The 22194-nt window shown below is 38.9% G+C and overlaps 1 protein-coding gene and 1 long non-coding RNA gene across 2 annotated transcripts; one reads left to right on the forward strand and one right to left on the reverse strand.

Annotated features, from left to right (window-relative positions):
- Nucleotides 1-3836: 3836 nt before the first annotated feature.
- zgc:153044 (uncharacterized protein LOC751678 homolog) lies at nucleotides 3837-4724 on the reverse strand. The gene has a single exon (XM_041787867.1). It carries the CDS (start codon nucleotides 4599-4601, stop codon nucleotides 4053-4055), a length of 549 nt encoding a protein of 182 aa, XP_041643801.1. The 5' UTR covers nucleotides 4602-4724; the 3' UTR covers nucleotides 3837-4052.
- Nucleotides 4725-7980: 3256 nt separating this feature from the next.
- LOC121510261 lies at nucleotides 7981-16756 on the forward strand. The gene is made up of 3 exons (XR_005991925.1): nucleotides 7981-8441; nucleotides 8961-9476; nucleotides 9989-16756. It is a non-coding gene; the product is annotated as an uncharacterized LOC121510261 (long non-coding RNA).
- Nucleotides 16757-22194: the final 5438 nt, after the last annotated feature.

The following is a 22194-nucleotide window of genomic DNA, read 5'->3' on the forward strand; positions in this document are numbered from 1 at the left end:
AACAACCAGGAAGCGACAGAGTCCATGACAGTCTGGCATGTGTGATTAAAAAGAGAGACAAGCTCTTCTGTGTTAAAATTTGTGTGAAAGGCAGTTAAAGACGCAGAATTAAAAAGCTCCTTAAACCTGCTAGCAGACTGTGGATTAAAAACTCGCCTATGGACAATTGTACTAGCAATAATAGGCAGTTGAGATAAAACATGTTAAATAAAATCAGTTTGTGGTCTGACACACAGATATCCTTTAGGATAAAATCATCAGGACTAAGGCCACAGTATAAAACTAAATCAAGAGTGTAGCCCTTAGAGTGAGTGGGTTCCTGGATTGCCTGGGTGAGATTAAAAGATTCCAACATTTCCATAAAATCAACAATAAGACACTGGCTAGTACAACAGACATGTATGTTAAAATCACCTAAAATCAGAATTTTGTCGTGTTTGGAAATAAAATGTGATTAAAAACTTTGAAAACTCCTAGATTAAAAACACTGTTGGGTTTGGGGGGGTCTATAAATAATTGCAATTAAGATAGGATCCTTTTGATTAATAATAAAACAGATGTTCAAATGAAGTAAAATCATTGTTTATGACAGGAGTGCGTTTAAAATTATTTTTATAAATGACAGCAACCCCCCTCCCCTGCCTGATAAGCGGGGCTGATGAAAGTGAGAGAGGAGGGGGGGGTTGCCTCAATCAAAGATGTCTCCAGGAGCCAGCCAAGTCTCAGTCAGGATTAAAAAGTCTAAATTATTATAAGTGATAAAATCATGGCCGATAAAAGATTTATTTAAGGATCTGATATTTAAAAGACCAAAGATTGCTGTGTTGGAGACAGGACCAAGGGGTGGGAGTAGTTAGAAGTGAATTTTGACAAAGTTCTTATGATTGCAATGGTGGACAGGTGGTAGACGAGGATGACTGAACAGTCTATGGGTGATATGGACAGGAATGAGAGATTCATGGGCATGGCTTATGGCAGCAGATGGTGTGTGATTGGTCAAGGTGAGTTGAGAATTGGGATAGAGGGGAGTGCATGCGTGTGGAGTAGGGGAGGGGGCGCTAGTATGAGGTGAAACTTTCTGAGGTGAAACAGGAGAGGGGACTTTGACTGCGGGTTTGTGCTGTGGTGATTGTCATACAACACTTTCAGAAAATGTGTGCTGAAACAAGCCGTTCCAGGATTTCCCCTCATGATTTCATGTGGGGAGTTAGCACAGGCCCCAGGTTCGGTTTGCCCTCCCCGCTTGGAAAAAAGTTCTGCCCTCCTCTCAGCTGGATCATGAGAGTCACAGGCTGTGTCCAGAATCACTCCCTATTCACTACATAGTGCACTATATAGTGTATATGCCATAATGTAGTGGTGTCTGAATTCTGAGTGAGCATTGTTATTCACTATAAAGTGCACTCATTCTATCCCACTATGCATTTTGAAAAGTAGTGAACAGCTGATGGTCACTTGCCCAGCACTATTTACCATCATGCATCGCGGTTGCTGCTCTCAAACATGACAGACGAACAAGAGGAACATAGCAACACATATAAAAACTTTATTTAATACTTTTTTGTTTGTTGGTTTGAACCAAATCTGTATAGTCTGTAAGAAAATGTTAAGAATTCAAAACTGAGTCATTTTTTCCCCCTATGAGGATTACAAGACATGAGACCAACATCTTTATGCAAAAATAAGTTATAATACACACAAAAATGTATACTATTTAGACACTTAACACATTTTTTATCTATTAGTATTTTTATTTTTTGTAAAAGTACGTTACATTATGTATCAATTTTCAGTGAAATTCTACCATTAATGTTGATCCTCAGCCGTTGTTGCTAAACGTTTTAATTGTGAGACGACGATGACGTCATTGCCTGCGGCCAAAGTAGTGACCGAAATCATTTATTTACAGTGAGTGCACTATATAGTCCACTATACGCAGCTCACTATATAGTGGATGGGGAGAAGGGAATGAGTGAGCAGTTTTGAACGCTGCCACATCCATTTCCTGAGAAGGGCGGGGGCAGACAGCTCATTAAAGTTTAAAGCCACAGACACAAAAAACAGCTGGTTCTGAGCAGGGCTGAAACTGGATTTTTTAGACATGCAAAAATCCAGTACTGGAGTGTTTTTTCAACAACTTCAGAGGCATGTTCTGGGGACCTCTGAGACCAATACAAACTTGTCTTGAAGGGATAAAATATATGACCTTTAATGGTATAGAGCAGCATGAACAGTGCATTCAGAGAGTAAAAAAACAAAACAAAACAAACAATAATATGTCTTCTAAAAAAGATGTTTTTATGTCTTTATTTGGAGAGGAGGATTTAGTTGGAAATAGGGACGAGAGCGTTGGGCTGAGACATGCAGGAAAGGAGCCACAGGCTTGACTTGAACCCAGGGCCCCCATGTATATGGACTGCGACCAAACCCCTAGGCCAGGGGTGTCAAACTCAGTCACAGCAGGGGCCAAATTCTGGATTTAGGACTAACCTGAGGGCCTAACAGGGTCACCTTTTTAACCAGAAACTGTCAACCTTGTTTCACTGGTAATAAAATATGGAAAAAAACAAACAACCAACAAAATAAAACTTAGCACTGATGATAAACGATTTTGACATTTAGAAAGTTGAAAAGATAAGTTTAAAGGCTCACAATCTGAGAAAAGTTAATTTATTAGTTCAAAAAGGTCAAAACCTAAAATTGAAATTTTTTTTTTTGGCAAATATATTAGAAAGAAAGTAAAAATCACGAGTTTAAAAGGTCAAAATATGAAATAAATGTGTAATCATGAAATTAAAAGTCAAGATGTGATTCAAAATTTTTAATTGTGAGTCTGAAAGGTCAAACTTTGGGATTATGAAGTCAAAGTTTAAAGTTGAAATATGAGGTAAAATACAACATAACTGGTTAAAAAGGGTCAAAATATCACTTAAAATTAGAATTATGTATCTTAAAGCTTTAAACATCACGTGAAAAGTCAAAATTATGAATTGAAATGCTCAAAGTATGAAATTAAAAGGCAAAATCCAAAGTTTGAGTCCTTATTGTGAGATGCTAAATTGAAAATGTGAAATTAAAACACAAATTAATTTCTTTTCCCACATTCCTGACATCTTATCTAAATATTTTTGCTCCTTACTTTTTCAGATTTTGTGACTTAACAAGGATATCTGAAATCATCAGGGATAAGTTCACAGATTTATACTTGAGGAAATCTGCAGACCTCATACTGATGGGCCAGTTATAACAGAAATATGAGATCATCTTGTGGGCCGGATTTGGCCCCCGGGCCTTGAGTTTGACACCTGTGCCCTAGGCCATCTGCACCCCAGTTTGGTGATATTTCAACATTAATAAGGGTGACAACAATTAAGCATACTGCAAACTATGTACTGCCAAATTGTCAAGAGGAAGTGTGAGGAAAATCCAAAAATTTTAAAGCATTCAGAATAAAGAACTGGTGTGGTGGGCGGGACTTTAGAGGATGTTATGAACAGTAGAAAGCATAGACTGTGGAAAAGGCTGCATCAAAATACATAGGTAGAAAATTCATTTGGTCATAAATTTTGAAAAAGAAGTCCTCCATCATACACCCAATTTGAGAAATGTTTCAAATCTTGTCCTGATAACATTATAAAAATGGACAGTCCTAATATTTCTAGAAGGTTAACAGTATGGACATTTGATCATTAATAGCATATTTAGTGGGTTTTCTTCAACCAGAAGTGTTTTGTATTTATAGAAGTACTCTGAATCAGTGTACACAAAAATGTAGGTACTTGCACTTGGATCTGTGCATCCCTCATTTCAAATAAGCTCAATTTTGTTCACCAATGTGCAATACAAGATCATACCTTTATTTATAGTAATTTAAAACAGTAACTTGCATACAAGTAATAAAGATGAATGCAAAAGAGTACAATAAAAGCCCACAATAACAGTCAGGAGCAGTTCAGCCTTTGTGTCTTTCCATGACAAAACTGCATTTGATCCCTGCAGGGGTGTCAGATAGAGTACAGTATGTTCCTCTGTTGTTGACAGCAGTGACTTCTTCACAGTGGCATCATGTTTCTGGCCTCCTCCTCATAAATGTCTGGTATTTCTCCCATGGAGGAGGAGACAATGCGGACAGAGTTACACCCCCGCAGCTCCAACTCATACTTTATAAGCTGTTTCCAGAAGCCGTTATTAGGCCTCACCATGGGTCGGCAAGTCTTCATCCACCTGTGGGCCTCCAGCAGGGTCACACCTGTGTGCTTCATCAGGTAAGCCATGCAAAGAGCTGCAGAGCGGCTCACACCGGCGTTACAGTGCACCAATGTCCGGCCTCCGCTCTCCGCAGTCTGCTGGATTTTATCTGCTACCCCGTCAAACTGCTCGAAAAGGGGGGCCACGGGAGAGTCAGACACCGGGATGTGGATGTACTCCTCCACTCCTGGAGGAGGAGGGCAGCTGCTCCTTGTCTCGGTGGCGTTCACTATGCAGGTGATGTTGAACCGAGACACCTGGGAGGAATCGTTAGCCGCTCTGCCGTTACTCAGATAAAGGTGGTCGGTGACTCGGCACAGGCCTGACAGACCCGGAGGACCCGCCTGGAGCATCTATACTGTCACATTTACCGCTCAAACACTGCAAGACTGACACAAATTTACAAGTACTCTGATATGTTCAGCCAACAGTGGACAAGCTGCTGTCAGTTGTATGGCAAAGCAGGAGGGCCAAATTTATGTACGCGCATACTCTGTCGCCCCCTGCTGGATGGGGTTTGTAATGACGGGGGCAGCAGTTTGTCAATCATCTTTATTACAGTCAATAATCGATCACAAACATGAATTAAAAGATGTTAACAAGGTGGTAAAGGGGGTAACATATGGCCATGTAAAATTAGCATTAATTTAACACGGTAAGGAGCATGTCTTGGTCGGATGTGTCACACAGTAAGCATTGGGAAAATAAAGGAACAGGAGCAATCATTTTATACAAAAACATTTTATTTTTAATTATATTATTATTAAAGTGGTCAAAGCTAGTGAATTAGAATAATTTGAAAAACTTATTTTCAATTAATGAAGCGTCAGAGCTACATGACAACAGAAAATACAATAGTAACTGTAATTCACAGTTTTTTACATTTAGCTTAGCATACCTTGAGGCGAAGAGTAACAAACAGAAATACACATTAGATACACTTTGCATGTGTGATATCAGCTCCCCTACCACAAATAGTATATTAAAAAGTATTTGATGCCATTTTACCACATAGCAGGGTTAGAAAGCAATTAACATTCACTGTAATTGAGTTGTGTACTTGTGCTTTATTGAGTTTTTTTTTTTTTAAATCAGTAATTTTACTTTGATTTGGCCCATTTAAGTCCACCAACAACAATAGTTGCTGAATTTTATGATTGTCTTTTCCCTTCTATAAAGTTTCAACATGTGAGAAGATCCCTTGGGACAAGGAAAAATAATAAGTCTCCATGTACTTCCTGTCACATGACATTGTAGAATTCCTGATTCCATTTTATCAAGGGAGGATCAGTGACAAACCACAAGAAAGAGCCATTTTCATAGAAGAATGAAGTTTTTATGGTTGATAATGATATATTAACATACCCATGAAAACCTCTAGAATAACCCAAGTACAAGATGTGTAGTGTTTTGTGTGGAGTCATTTGTCCCAGCGCCAACTATTGTTGCTGGTGGGCTAATACCTTGTCTACGGTGGCCTGGAAGCGCAATAAATGATTACAAACTTGAAGACACTTTTACAAAGATTAAACAAATTTACATTAATCAAAACATTTAAATATGTGATAAAACAAATTTACATAAACCAAAACTTTCATATTTCATCAAACAAACCTGCATCAACCAAAACAATTTTACATTTCTCCAAACACATTTTAATGAACAAAAACATTTTTACATTTTTTAAAACACAAATTTACATTAACCAATACATTTTGGCATTTCATAAAACAAATTTCCATTACAAAAACACTTTTACAAATGACTAGAAAATTTAAGTCCAATGCAAAACTAAACAGACTGAACACTTACAAAATCTGAAATTAGTACTTTTGTTTCAGATTTTGTCATTTTGTATCCGACTCCATACATTTGTTTCAGGTTTTGTAATTGTTTTAGTAAAATGCAAATTTGTTTCTTATTTGTAAATTTTTTGGTAATGTATTTTTTTATGAAGTATAAAAATGTTTGGTTAAAGTAAATTTGTCTCAGACTTTGTAAAAGTGTTTCAGACTTTGTACTTTTGTAACGCACTTCCAGGCCACCATACTTGTCACTAACATTGTGAACACTCAGGCATCAAGATTGTATCTCAAACACTGTAAGAAAGCTCACTGTAGTAAAAGCCTCACCTCAAATGCACATTTGCACTCACTAAACTATTAACCAACAAACCACATGCAGTTAAATGCCTCACCTCATACACACATTTATGCTGATTAATCTTCTCACTGTACTGGTTACTAATTTCCTTTATTTTTTGAGGTTCTAGATATGTCAGTGTTTGAGGCTATTTCTTTACTCATGCTTGTCTTTCTCCTCGGTAACACCACAGAGCAAAGCACCAGTTTAGTTCACTTATAGCTGCTTGCAAACACATCAAGAATGTGGACATGAAGGAATAAAAATGTGGCAGTACTAACTTTAGATAATTAAAGGTCTTATATAGAGCCTTAAATTAAGTAATTACTTGGTAGATTGCCATGTGGTAGATAGCCAAAACTACTAGCTTGCTCACTTTTAGTGCTGTAGATGCTAATGTTTCCACTGATGGCACTGGTTGTTAAATCCAGATCTAAATAATGACAAATGCAGGGAGGACATCGTTTAAAAAGTCTACAGTTAAAATTAAGTTTAGAAAAAAGTAACTGCAAATTGCATGACTTTCACAAAATGTGACATCAGAGCAAACTCAGATGGGGCATTTTACTACAGTGATCTGTCAAAGTATTTGAGTACAGTAATTAAGTGAAAATGTGCATATGAGGCGAGGCATTTTACCACAGTGAGCTTTCTCACAGTATTTGAGTACAGTAAATAGATAATTCAGTGCAAATATGCATATGAGGTAAGGCATTTTACCACAGTGAGATTTAGATATGTACAATCTCTTGTACATATTATTCTTCATATATAAAAGTCTGTGTGCATGATAGTATGGTTGCAAGGTGTGCAAGGATGCTGATTAGAGATGATCAGAGTATAAAACAAGTAAGGATGTGGGCAGATTTATGGTACAGGAGGTAGATAAGATAATTTAAGATAGTTGATTGGTGCATTAGGCGCATGATGTTAGGCACTCTACCACAGAGTGACTTTTTTCAGTATTTGAGTTATGGTGTAGAGATTAATTACTTTCAGCATTTGATTATGGTAAAAAGATTAAAGTGGTAATTAGTGTCCACAGGCAGGGAACCCTGTCTACTGACATTTCTGTCCAATGGAAGGACACTGTAAGAGAGACTTTCATATGTTTTGCTCGCTGGAAGGGCGTTTTAGGCCATAATGTTATGTTTATTATAGGGGGCATTCAAAAATTTACCTGTGCTGTGTTTTTTTCCACACGCTGGGGGGGGGGGGCGATCACCCCTCCTGCCCCCCCTGAGCCCACCAGTGGAACTCAGTTGAAGCATATATGAAAAATGTTCACACTAGCCTTAATCACAGATGAAATGTCCTGTCTCAATCAACCGTACGTGAAAGATATGTTGGACTTTTCCTACAAATTCACACCAAGAAAGCTAAAAAGACAGAAATTCAAACATGGTCCCATTATCACTAAATTCATCCTACAGACTCCTGTTTGTTACACTCGCTATTAGGTAAAGTTATCAGATCACAGTGTGTTTTTTGTGTTTGGTTGGAGGTGCTCGTTTTGTATGAGCTGCTGGTGAAGCCTGCGGGCAGCCCTCTGTTGCCCGGGAAACACAGATGGTGGATGATGGGGGCGCATACAAAAGAGCGTAAACCTGTGGCAGCAGCTGGAGACCGAGCCTGCTCATTATTCAGCTCCGTGCGACCCTGCTTACTCAAAGACGTCGCTGTTCTCTGTAATACCTCCCATCCATTCTCTTTGTCCCGGGGCTTCCGGCTTCACTTTATCCTGTTTTCTCCCCGGACCGGAGCAGTCAGTGCGCAGCTGTTGTTCGGCACTCCCACATCTGCTTGTCTCTGCTCGGCAGCCATACAGACGACGCTGCCCTCCTCTCTGCCGAGGCTCATATCAGTGCGGAGCGTGTAGTCCGGAGGGCGAGCAGCTTTTCACTGCGGGCGGCTAACACAGCACAAAACACGGCGTGGAATAGCAGGTTAGAGAGCATGAAGTCGACATGGAGGAGGAAGAAGAAGAGGAGGCGATGTTTTTTCACCGTTGATTCTGCGGGACAGGTGCACGAGGAGCCTCATGATCTCTGGTGGGTAAAGCAAGCATTATTGGGCCCTTTTTTTCTTCTCTTATTTAATAATTGACGTTTTATTTCGCTGACCGGTCATTTAGGATAATCTTTAAGATTAAATCGACTCTTTTATTCCTGCAGAGGAAGGCCTGTCTCTAGCCTTTCCTCAATCTAACATCCTACCAGGGGTTGTGAATTTTAAGTTTGCTTGTTATATCAAAAGCTCTTCCTGTGGACTATGTCAGATTAGTATTAATCTAATTCTGTCTAAAAAAATATGTTGCTTTAGGCAGTGCTAGCTCATAGTGTGTCATCTGTAGCCTGTTATCTTTCATGCCCACTTTCCATATGCTCCAGTCACTACACCTTGTACGCTGAATAGAGCACATACCTGAGATCCTGTCTCAAGTTTAAGATTAAAGCAGGCTAATATGCAAAATCAAGCCTTAAACATAGCAATCCTTATGCAAAAGCATGCTGCAGCACCAGCTTAAGGTATGTGTTGCACCCTTATTCAGTGTGCTTGTATTCTTTTAGGTGACCTTGTGGCCAGTGTTGCATGGACTGTGCACAGGATTCGTCTCCGGAGCTGCTGACGTCTCCAGTCAGGACACAGGGAGGACCCAACAGCAGGACAGGTTATGTGAACAGGCTGAGTTATCTTTACTTGAATCATGAAGGAGCTTCATTTTCATTGGCACACTGTAACAGATGGAGAAAATGATAGCATTACTCATTCAGTTAGATAACTGCCATCAATGCAGCCTATCTGAAATGACATATGGGGGTGTGGGTGTAGTTTTAGTCTTATTTGTGTCAAAAAAAAGAGGACAGAAAGATAAAATCTAAGAAGATGTAATCTCTAGGGTATCTTTAGAGGACAGTCAGGTTGTGTCCCACTTTTCTGCTGCCATGTCTTGTGTGTTTTTCCCCAGTTGTACCGAGGAAAAAAAGCAGATCGCGGCTCGTACCAGACCCCAGCAGCTGCATCACCGCTCCATCGCCCTCCGCTGCACCACCGCAGAGAGGATCCATCTGCGGATTTACACCAGGGTGACTTTTATACCCTCTCATATTCGCTTTACAGTCCACACTGAGACTTGTTATATAGGTCTAGATGAAAATAAACGGCTTTTGCCCACTTCTAGGCTGTGTTCCCATGTGTGAGTGAGCTAAGCCTCACTGCTGGCTGCAAGTGCAGAGAAATAGGGAACTGATACATCAAGAGAGATTAGTTATGTGTTAAATCACTGCCATATTTTTCAGTGTATGCTATAGCTGTCCTGTGCAGGATTGCAGCAAAGAGAGGAGGCAAACCAACGTGAAAGTGAAGACTATATGACAAAGTCTGATTAGCATAATCAGCTTCTGTGACTCATTATTCAACATTATGCAGGATTATCTGTTTACATGTTTGTTACACTAGGGTAGAAAAGCATCTATATGAATGTTTTTGATGGTGTAGGAGACAGAAAAATCAGAATGCTGCACTGTAAATCACATCTTTGTTTCTATCTTTGTATCCCCTTTTGACTCTAAAGTCTATCATGTTATTTGTCCTGCAGTGATGGATTCATGGCGCCACTCCAGCTTCAGAAAGAGATGCTCAAATGTTTTCCTCAAAAAAGATGACTCCTGCCGCTTCAGTGTATAAATGTCAAAGACTTCCAGAAGAAAAATACTTTCCTCTCAGTCAGAGGGGGTGTTTGATGGGTTGTGTTATAAATGCTCTTTAAAATATGCTGTGAGTAGTTTAATATAGTTCCACTCACCCCCTGCTCTGGTTGGTTTGGCCGATCAAAATCACTGCAGCTATGGAACACCTCTTGTGCCTTTTCACTGCCGCGTCTGTGCAGTGACCTCCATACTCTGTTACAGTTTTTTTCTGTCTCTGAGGGTTTTGCCAATGCTATTCTGTGTGTTAGCATCTTACTAACGCTAGCATGCATCTCTGCCAGATCCAGGATATTCTCAGCCTGTGATGTTAAAAACAAACTGCTAAAAGAGTGTGAGAAGGATGAGCAGTTTTCTCACATTTTTATGATGTGTTAGTCACACAATGTGTTCATGTTGTCTTGAAAAAGAAATGCATACTTGCTGTATTTACACTGTAGTGTGTGGGTCTGCTGAGTTTTAGCCAGACTAGTGGTTTTACTTGTGGACATTGTGGCAGTTTATCCCCATTTTTTAAAATTTTGAACCTCAAATTAGAGGGCAACATTGGGAGCGCCATGTTAATCTTGTGGAAGAGGGCAGTTTTAAAGTCGCTGTGGGTGGCTTAACTTGCAAAGCTGATGGATTTGCCAGATTTCATGTTTGCCATCAGGCAAATTCATCTTGCAAAGCTCCAATTTGAAACATTTGTGCCTGGTTTGAAAAATACCAGCCCAACTAGCATCATATGAGGAGAACAATGCAGCAGCTATGGTTGTGGTTTTACTGCAATAAAGCCATTAGCAGCTATAGCAGCAGTTTTATCAGAAGTGGAAAGCATTTCTTTACTTCTCAAAGAAATGCACTGAATGCTTTTCTTGGTGGAAAAGATGTTTTTGCTCTTCTCACACCCTGCTTCAGCATGAGTTTTATTCACCAACTGGCTCCACTGTCAGTAAACTGCAGCATCTGTCAAGCTGATGGGAAGTAGTTTACGAATCAGAACTGCACATGCCCACTACATCACTGTGTCTTGTTGCTTTGATTAATTCACAATGAATGTGACTGACAGAACATTCATCCAATCACCTTTCAAGACTTTTTGAAGGGCTTTGGCCCTCTAAATACTTTGTATGGGCAGTTGCTCAGATGAATGTGAGGTAAATCCCCAGAAAGCTAGTGCTTACATTGATGGAGTTAACAAATGATGTTGAATAGTACATTAGAGTGTATTCTACCAGATGTCTACCAATACTGATTTATAAAGGCTAGTATTGACACCAATTATTAATAGTTCATGAGACGGGTAACTGATATTTGGAACTGATATGTGTCAGTGGTACTCATAGCTGATGGATTGACCAGATTCCATCGGGCAGATCCATCTTGCAAAGCTCCACTCTGAAACATTTGCCAGGTCTGAGAATGGACCATACCAGTCAGCATTATTTGAGGAGAACAATGTGGTTGCTACAGGCGGGATTTTGTGGAAATGAAAACTGATAGCAGTCGCTGACCCTGGTGTTGCATTTAGCTCTGATGTAGCTATCCACATTTTTAAATTAAATTAAGAGCAACAAACAGCTCTGACAGTTTTTCACAATAACTAAAGGAGGTGTTTAGTTGTACTGTAAGCTGGAATTTACAGTGGCTGCTATTGGTGTCATGATTAGCTCGGATGTAGCTATCGCATAGCAACAGTTTTTATCAGAAATGGGCCACGTTTCTTTTTCAAAACAAGAGCAATAGCACAGAAAACCATACTTGGCATAGATGATGTTTTTGCATGTTCAGGGACCAGTCTCGGCACAAGTTTTATCCGCAACAAGCTTTGTTGTTCCAAACCTGCTGCTCCTGTCCGTCAAGCTCAGGTTACTACCACAGCTGCACATGCCTACATCTTCATTTTGTCCTGTCACTCTGATTGGCCCATAATGAATGTGACTGACAGAATGTTGGTCCAATCACTTTTGAAGAATTTTTTGTATAGTCCTTAACCTTCCCAAAAAGCTTTCTATGGGTAGTGAATGTTAATATATTACATGCAATGGATAGATAAAACAGTCTGGCTTGTGAGGTTATGTTACACAGATATTGACTGGCTATTACACAAGTAACGTCTAGCCAATCAGATATGGGCGAGAAATTATGTGAGACTGTAGAGGGTGAGTCAGAGGGGAAGACTCACAGTGGAGCCAAATTAAGTGATTTTATTGGCCACCGGTAAAATAAAAAGCAGGTACAAATAATGGGCCAAACACTGAATATTAGCCCTGATAATCAGCCAGGCTGATAGTTGGTCGGCCCTTAAGTTTTTATGACACAAATGCAAAGAAATGCGATTCTGATGTTTTGAAGAATTTATGATTTACAAATGAGAAAGTGAAGGAAGAAGATGGATAAGAAATCAACTTTCTATATTTCGAATTTCTAATATAGAATGGGCAAAAATCTGGCATGCATGGGAAGAGACAAAACACATGCTCCAGTCTCCCTGATAAAATACCCTCTTACCCTCTCCTTTAACAAATACCTTCTCCCTGCACAAATGTTACAAAACAACAACAGATTAAAATAACAAGCTCAGGGCTTCTGTTTGGTTTAGATTTTTTATTTTGTTTCAGTAGTTTAGAATGATCAATTTCTTCTATTTAGAAGGGGGACACATTTATTTATACTGAGGGAACAGACTTGAGTTTTGCACCTTGGTGGTGACGGGGTGGGGGGTGGGGGTCTCTATGGCTACAGGCTTTGTCTGTGTGTCTGTGTGAGTGCATGCCTGTGTGCATGTGTGTATGTTCCGTGTATGCATGTGTCTTATGTCTATGAATAATCTGAAATTTGCGATGTTACTGGGCTGCCAGCTGCTTATTGGTTATTTCCTCACATCTGCAAAGTTTGCTCCTCTTTTACTCTCTAAATACTCCAGACAAGGGATAAAAAATATTTACAAATGATTCTTAGCATCAGTTTTGACCTTATTGAAGTATCACCTAGGTGGGGGTTCTTGTGATTCACATAATCACATGTGTGCTGCTGGAAATTAATGGTGTGTAGTTTTCTAAACGATGCCTGCTTGCTTTAATTAATCTGTCCTGACGCCTACTCCCCCATCATCTGATACTCAAGCAATTTACAGCAAATGCTAATAATTATGTGCAAATAGATCTTTTTTATCCAGGTCTGGCTTCTACTAACAGAATCTCACTAATATCTAACCATACTAATGTTTGCTAACAATCACTGAGTACTAACCTGAAACCTGAATGCTTATGGCTGGCCATGTTTCTCTCTAACACACTGACTAACCCTTTGCTTTACGCCCGCAGTGTGACACATGCTCCTCTCTCATCATCCTGCAATCCTTCTTACAGAAACAACACTCAGATTAATTATTAAAGATCAAAATATCTATAAAAAGGTGTTCATTCAAGAAGGGTTTCAGGGATTGGGAAGGGAAATGTTATTAACCATCCAAGAAAAAAGGAGATGTAGAAACAAATGCTGACGTCAGGCTAGGTTGACCACACATGTAAGACGACAAGTTTGATCTGATTACAGATGATAATAGCTAACTGTGTCAGACTTCACAGGCATCCATGATACAGACTGCATACTTAAAAGCTCACCAGCTCTGCATCAATATCATTGATATTTTAAGAGCTGCAATGCACTGTGGGGTGGTTTAGTATTACCAGTGTGCTCCTGTAATTATACAAAAAATTCTGGCCACTCTACACAGCAAAATCATCAGTGTTAATTAAACTCCCTTAGTGCTGAATTCAAGACTTATCTGAGTTTATATATTTATCATGGGTTCTGAGTTAAATTTACACTCCAGAAAGTGTTAATATTTTAACTTTCTTTTAGTGTTTTTTTACACATCCAGGTGCATTTTCACAGCATTTTACCATTCCCATTCAATTGTGTTAATTTTAAGTATGTGCAATTTTAATCATTATCACATTGCAATGCACTTTTAATAATTCATAAATACTGCTACCTAGAATCAAACATCCAGTGCAAGTCATACATTTTTGGCAGGGATGGTGCAATGCACTCTTTGTAGCATCCTTTGCTTTAAATCAGCAGATCGCCCTTGATTTGCCACTAACTCAGTGGATAACTTCACTCATGGTGCAGAAGTGTCTAACATCAAAAACAACAATATTCCATAAGAAACATGAGCAAAAGAATCCCAGCAGTGATCACTGCATGACAGGCATAATCTAAACACATGTAACCACTCTGCCCAAGGGCATGATGGGAAAACCCTGCCCACCAGATTTGGAATTGCATTGGGCGGAGCTTAGATCAGTTGATTCTCTACAAAGTTAGGCTAACAGTGAAAGGATCAACACTGACAAAAAACACCCACACTGAAGAACTAGGATTGGAGTTAAAATTACACTTTGGGAGTTAAAATCAACTCTGAAATGTTTTATACTGAGATTTCAACCCTCCAGTTTTTGCTGTGTAGCAAATTTTTTGCATCTTTAAAAATGCATACTTTGAATTAGGACTGTACATACCCAGTGTGGTGCCATATTTAGTTTGAATATTGTGGAAGTGTGCAGCCATTGATTCTTCTTTCTGCTTGTGCATTGTGTGGTCAACCTTTGCAAATGAGCACCTGGCTTCTTGTCACAAAAAGAGAAAAAAATATTGCGTTACCTGAGCAAGTCTGAACTCCAGTACTAACTATTCTGGTGTTTGTTACTAACATTTTCAGGCTGGAAGGCTCCACCTGTCTACCTTACTAACACCTCTCTTCTTTGTTAGTCTTGAAAGAAATGTCTCTTACAAATTAAGCATGCCTTGTCTTACTAATAATGTCAGCTTACTGACACTGTATGGAAGCTTCAATCTAAAACACCTTGTGGTGCGATGAGACTGCTTCATAGCGATGAGCCGTGCTGCTGAAGTCCTAGCTGTGTTGGTAACGTGCTAAACAGAAGTCTTAACAAATAAGTGTGACAGTTTTTTTCCTTCCTCGTTAACCTACTAACATCAGTTTAAACAAAGACTAACACAAAGACTAACATCAGCTCTCTGTAAACTAACAAACTAACCCACTAATAAACTAATCGTCTAACAACACTAACTAAAATCACTAACTGTGTGTTTAGTGGCAGGAGCAGCCGGTGCACCTGGACTGTAAGAGGCTGTGCCACCTATTGAATGTACTAACATGATTCCTTTTGGAAGAAATTGAACATGCTTGTCATGGTATCTGTGCATGTGTGTGTGTCTGTGGGCGAGATAAAGGTCAGAGGAGAGGGAGTGGATGTTGATGTGAATACATTCAAACAGGGTGTGCAGCCATGTTGCTCTCTCTCAAATGCTAATGTATAGAAATGTAGATTACAGTGTCTTAAATGACTATTTAAGCCTGATTAAACACAGTTTTTTTTTTACATTAAGCCTTAACTTTGACTTAACATGCATGCAATGAAAGGAAAATCAAATGTATTTCAATTTTTTTGTGTGGTTTCTGCTAACTCATCACTTGCCTTAAAAACAATTTATTGTAATAAACAGCTCGTAACAGTTTAATATCTCCTTTCTTAACTATTTACATTAATAGATGCATCACATAAAAGCACACAAATTCACACTGGAGGGACATTTATCACAACAAAAACAGAAGGTACAAAGAATGCATTTTTCTACTTTGGGGACAGTGATTACAAAGATGGTTTTACCAAAGGCAAAGGTAGATAATGGTGCTTCAAGAGGCCTGAAATAAAGTCAGTATAAGTGTAGACATCAAAAATGTGATGAAGACGGCACACTATTATCATTAAAGCATTAGTAAATACCTTATTCGTCATGTATCAGGCATTTTTAACTAATAAATACAGTGCATACAGAGAGTATTCAGACCCCCTAACCTTTTTAGATTTTGATATTTTGCAGCCTGATGCTACAATCATTTATCTTTTTCCCTGAATAATCAGTACCCCATCATGACAAAGTGAAAACAGAGTCTACAGCCTCGAGTCTTTTTGAATATGATCCAGCTTTGCATACCTGGATTTGGGGATTTTCTGCCATTCGTCTCTGCAAATCCTCTAAAGTGCAGTCAGGTTGGATAGGGTCATTCAGTGAACGGCTATTTTCAGGTCCCTCCAGAGATGTTCGATGGAATTCAAGTCAGGGCTCTGGTTGGGCCTCTCTAGGGCATTTACAGAGTTGTCCCAAAGCCACTCCTTTGTTGTCCTTTGAAGGTGAACCTTAGGCCCAGTCTGAGGACCTGAGCGCTGCGGAACAAGTTTTGTTGAGGATATCTCTGTACATTGCTCCATTCAGCTTTCTTCAACCCTAACCAGTCTCCTAGTCCTTGCTGCTGAAAAGCACCCCCACTGCATGATGCTGCCACCACCATGCTTCACTTTTGGGGTGGCATTGTGTAGGAGATGAGTGGTCCCTGGTTTCCTTCAGACATGTTTAGAACTGTGGCCATCAGGTTTTTGACCACCTCTCTAAGGCCTTTCTGCTCTGATTGCTCAGTTTGGCCGGGCGTCCAGCGCTTAGAAGAGTCCTGGTTGTGTCAACCTTCTTCCATTGGAGAATTATGGAGGCCACTGTGCTCATGGGAACATTCAGTGCAGCAAAATTTTTTGTAGCCTTCCCCAGATCTTTGACTTGCAACAATCCTGTCTCTGAGCTCTGCTGGCAGTTCCTTTGACCTCATGGCTGGCTTCTGCTCGGATATGCATTGTCAGCTGTGAGGTCTTCTATAGAGAGGTGTGTGCCTTTCCAAATCATGTCCAATCAATTTAATTTACCACAGGTGGACTCCTTTCAAGGTGTAGAAACATCTCAGCAATGATCAAGAGGAATGGGAGGAACCTGAACTAAATTTCAAGTGTTTTTTGCAAAGTGTCTGAAAATTTGATTTTTCAATTTTTATATTTGTAATAAATTTGCCAAATTTTCTAAAATTCTGTTCTCACTTTGTCATTATGTGGTGCTGTGTAGATAAATGTCTGTCATTTATAAACAAGTGCTTTGTTGATGTATTAGTAGAGGTACAGATAGGTTTAAGGTCACTGATGCATCACTAAAGCATTATAGCTCAGTTTACAATAGAAATATCTATTACTTGATGGATGGTGAGTAATGTATTTAAGGATTTAATGATTCTTTAATAATGCTTTTTTAAGACTTAAAGTGATGAGTTATGAGGTGTTACCCTTATAAGGGGCCACAATTGAACAAAATAGCATCAAAATAGAATTTGATTATTCAAAGGAGGCCCTGGGTAGGACTCCTGGCCAAAACTACAGAGCCCAGACCTGTCAAAATGTTCCCAAGTATATTCATATCAAGCAAATTGTGATTAGGTAGATCTCAATAGATAATGTAACAATTATAATGTATGATATTGCAGATTTTTCTTTTAATGTATAAGTTACACCTGGCCTAGACATGATGAGATATCCATTTGTGATGAGACTGAGCTATCATGCTATCATGTACCTCCCTTGCTTTATTGCTTAAAGAAGATGCTTCAGTAGATTTGTTCATTTGTTTTGAATGTTTTTAGCTAAATGTCGAAGGCCCAGTGGCCTCTGGATGACTAAAACCACCCCTGACTGAGTGCCACCTTCAGGGCCGTCATCTAATAAAGGACATTTCAGCTCACATGATTGTTGGATTCATATTAAAGTAGGATCACTGTCACAACATTAGATTAAGAATAAAGAAAATTATAAATACATTTTGAGAGTTTTCAAGCCACCTGCTGTTCTAACAAATGTGTGTCAGCTCTGAATTACCAAACACTTTACATCTTACTTTATGCTGCCCGTGTTTCTGCTGGTTTGAAAGATATCATGACCACGTTGATACAGCAGGGGGCAGCAACTCCTCAGCTTTGTTTTTTGGTGCAGTCGAAGCTCTCCCTCAAGCTCACTGGTCACACTGCCTGTAAATAACCTTAATTATTTCATTTGCACTGTATGAGCTGTCATTTTGGTCATGCTTATATGTATGAAGCAACATTTGTAACATGGGGAGAGAATTAAGGAATGCTGTCAGCATTTTTATATTTTATTTACAACGTGTGTGCACAGTTTAGTAGTTTGAAAATATATTTCATGAAAGTTGAGTGTTTTTATGAATGTTTATTATGACCACCTGCAATTTGAAAAAAAATGTAATCAAAGAATCACATAAGTGGCAGTTTTGACATTCCTCAGATTTCCTGAGACTTTGCACAGGGGGGCAGTTCTCTTAGGAGTAGCCTGGTCATTTATGACAACCGTAGATTCAACCATCATCTCTTTAATCTTTGACGCATATCTGTCAAGGAAGAATGACCTGCGGCTGAAGAAATCTGTCGATAGAGCACCATGCTCAGGATCATCAGTGCTGAGGAGGGACACGATCACAGGATCATCAGCAAACTTGATGATTTCAAGATTATCACAGTGGCTTTGGCACTAATGTGTGTCACAATACAAATAAAAGAGGCTAGAGGTCACATCCTTGTGCTGACTGAGTGGAGCAAAACAGAAAATCTGATGCCGTTAATCACCAAACACTGCATCTATGAGCTTAAAAAATCTATCTACCAACACACCAGGCCAGGATTTATGTTGTGGAAGCTCCCTAGTCTTGCTGATAAAATGTGTAGATGCATACAGTTTGGTTTGAGTGTAGCCAAACAGCTCACACAGCACAAATTATCTTTGAAATGTCAAGAAAGAATGTTAAAACAAATTGAGATAATCCAAACAAAAGTTTTTGTAGATTTCTGGGACTATTCCTGAAGAATTTCTACAAAAATGAGAAAATATTCCCGAAGCATCCCCACAATATCCTTGCAGCGCTTCCAGGAGATATCAGGGAATATTTCTAAAAAGTTTCTATGAAAATATGTTTTAAAAATGCTTAAAAATTCCTAATATGGTTTCTGATCATTCCTGCAAATTTCCTTAAAATTCCTTGAAATACTCATTGATAATTCCTGCAAATTACTTTTAGTCCTGCAGCATCAACAAAATCTGACTTTAAATTTATGTGAAAATTCTTTCAGTATTATTTTTTAAGTACCCCATAAAATTATCCCAAAATGTCTTCAAACATACCCCCCAAAATGTTTCAGTGAAACTTTATCAGAGCCTTAACATTCCAATTAAAATTTCCCTCAAAATTCCATGAAAAGTCCTGAAATTTTTAAATGAAATTCCCCAAAATTTCAAAGCAGATTCCCTCTTAAATTTCTTATCGAATTTCTTAGGAAACATACATTCCCTGCAATCTCATCAAAGTGATATTAAAATTGCCCCAAAACCACTGAGCAAATTTCCTAAAATTTCAATCAAAGTTCTTAAAATTTTCCCAATCTAATTCCCCAATATTTTCCCCCAAATTCCATGAAAATATCTTTAATTTTCAAATCAAATTCACTCCAAAACCTTCCCACAAATTAAAAATACATTTCTCAAATTTCCAAACAACTTCTGTCAAACATTCACACATATTTTCCCAATTCCCATGAAAATGCCAAAAACTTTCAAGGCAAATTTCCCCCAAAACTTCCAAAAATATTCAAACATTTCCCCAATATTGTCATGAAAACACCGAAAAGCTTCAAAGCTAATTCACCCCCCAAAACATTCCCCTATTAGTACAAATACAGTTCCCAAATTTACAAACAAATTCCCCCAAACATCCTCACAAATTTGCATGAAAATTCCAGGAATGTTCAATGTAAATTTCCCCCCAAATTTCCAAAAAATTCACAAACATACCCCAATAATCTCATGAAAATACTTACAAAATTTCATGAAATTCCCCAAAATTTCCATGTAAAATTCTGAAAATTCTATAACAAATTCTTCCAAAATTCTGAGCAAATTACTTGAATTTTAATGGACATTCTGGACAATTATCTCAAAAATTCTAACAGCAGAAATCATCACTAAGTTGTGGGAAAGCCTAAATGTAATGTCCTTATATGTACATGCAGGGTCTTAGGAGGTTTAATGCATCCTGTAGAAGTCAGACCTCCATTGTGAAAGGTTCAACTGAGATTTTCCTCATTTTGTTTTTGGAGATGAAAGGTCAAAGGTTATTCCTCCATATATTTGGGGAGATTGATGCCAGATTAACCCTAGCAGCGAGCAGTGACACCAGATGCACTAAAAACATACCTCAACAAGCTCAACCATTGAGAATGGAAGGTGCTTATCTAAGAATTAAGAATAATTTCGGATCTTATTCCTGATCTTTCCGGCTTTGAAATGACTAAACTGAGATGAAAACATACACCTCAGTAGACCTTGGTTCTCCCGTCCTCCCCTGCCTCTGCCAGACAGAGGTGGCTATGCTTTGCCCCCTACTTGAGCCCGATGTGATCCAGATGACGGGGGTTTCCAAAGGTAGGAGCAGGGGGGCTGGGGTCTTCATGGGTCAGCTGTAATTCAGCACAGAGCTTAGAGAGCAGACTCTTAGAACACACAAAACCCTCACAGAATACTGAGGCTCCATTAAGGCCTTAAATATCAGACAAACTGCAGTTCAAAGGCAGGTATGATGGGATGAAAAACATTAGTCAGCCTGATGGTCTCCTCTCCGCTCAGTTTTTCCAGACTTTAGAAAACATGCAAATGCTGACATTTAAAGAGACCTGCATGCTTCAGAAGCTTCTGTGACCTGGACAGAGTTTTTGAGAAGAAACAGCTCAGGCAGGCAAGAAGTAATTCCAGAATTATCTCATCCTTTCAGCATTTCTGTAGGTTTTGCTGATTGCCTACTTCTGTTTGAGTCTTTCCCTGAGTTAGAGGAGGAATGTCTGAACACACGTGTGTATCTCTGTGATCCGGAGGCAGCTCTCTGTAACCAGAGCCTCCATCACAGGGAGGATGTCTGCTGAAATAACAGCTCACTGCCTGCAAAGGAATTTGTCTGTAAGCTGTAAAAGATGGTGAGGGAAGAAGAGGAAAAGTAAGCTTTGAGAGTATTTCTGTTTTGGGTGTTGTAATCAGCAGTGCTCGGCCTTGAAGAGTTTAAAATAGTAAATCCGCTCAAATACAGTTTGAGGGCTTAATATAGAGCTCTCTCCCCTGTAGGTGCATGAGTTTCTATGTTGTGTGTCTGCTTCAATGAAGACGTGTAAATCTGGTTATTAAGTGGAGGTTTTCTATTTTAAGACTAAGAGTCTGTTAAGCTCTGCTCTGAATTCACTGTTATTAAATGTGGTTAAACAGTTCATACTGCCCATAAATGCATGTATATACTCATAAACCACCTTACAAAATATACACTATAGGCACTTAAGATCATGTCATGATTTATTTATTCATTATGGAGTCAAAATTGGATATTTTAAAGATATTTTATGCAAAAATATACAAGGCCTTCCCTGAAAAAGATGTCAGGATGGGAGCATGTGCTGCTTTAAAACCTTTATACAATTTTGATAATGCCCTTCCAGATTTAAAAGATGCTAATGCAGGCACTAATTCAACCCCATACCTTCAAAGATGCAGGCGTCATTACAATCTGTATGCTCCATCTCCACTAGTTTCCAAAAAGAGATTTCAAATTTTGATTCATATGACCACAGAACAGTTTTCCATTTTCCTTCAGTCCATTTTAAATGAGCTTTAACCGAGAGAAGACAGTGGTGTTAATGGATCGTGTTCACATACAAGCCTGCCCACAGAACATGCTGGGCCCCTGAAAAACCCGGAGAACGGGCTCCTCTCCAGATTTGATTTACTGATATCAATGCATGTTGTTGAAGCTGTAGCATTGGTGCTGGTGTCCTGGCTAACAGTTACTTCATTTTAGAGCTGAAAAATTGGTCAAGCTTTTATTGGGTTTGGTGTTGAAATGATTTCTTCATGGTTCTGTTTAACCCATTTTCATCACTGTCTCTGCCCATTTTTGCACATTTGATCCACTTTTAACAGTTTTCACAACTTTTTAACTGCTTTTCACCATTTATTGACGCTTTTTTTTGACACTTTCAACCCATTTTTGCCTCACTGTAACCACTCCATATTTTTTATGCCAATTTTATCCACTTTCAACCATTTTTGCCACTTTTTAACCGCTTTTCACCATTTTTGGCTCTTTTTTGCCACTTATAATCCATTTT

Source organism: Cheilinus undulatus, linkage group 5 (genome assembly GCF_018320785.1).
Source record: "Cheilinus undulatus linkage group 5, ASM1832078v1, whole genome shotgun sequence".
Classification (NCBI taxonomy): Eukaryota; Metazoa; Chordata; class Actinopteri; order Labriformes; family Labridae; genus Cheilinus; species Cheilinus undulatus.

Excerpts from the sequence above, each read along its gene's own strand:
- zgc:153044 (XM_041787867.1), bottom strand. The coding sequence starts at position 4,601 with ATGCTCCAGGCGGGTCCTCCGGGTCTGTCAGGCCTGTGCCGAGTCACC.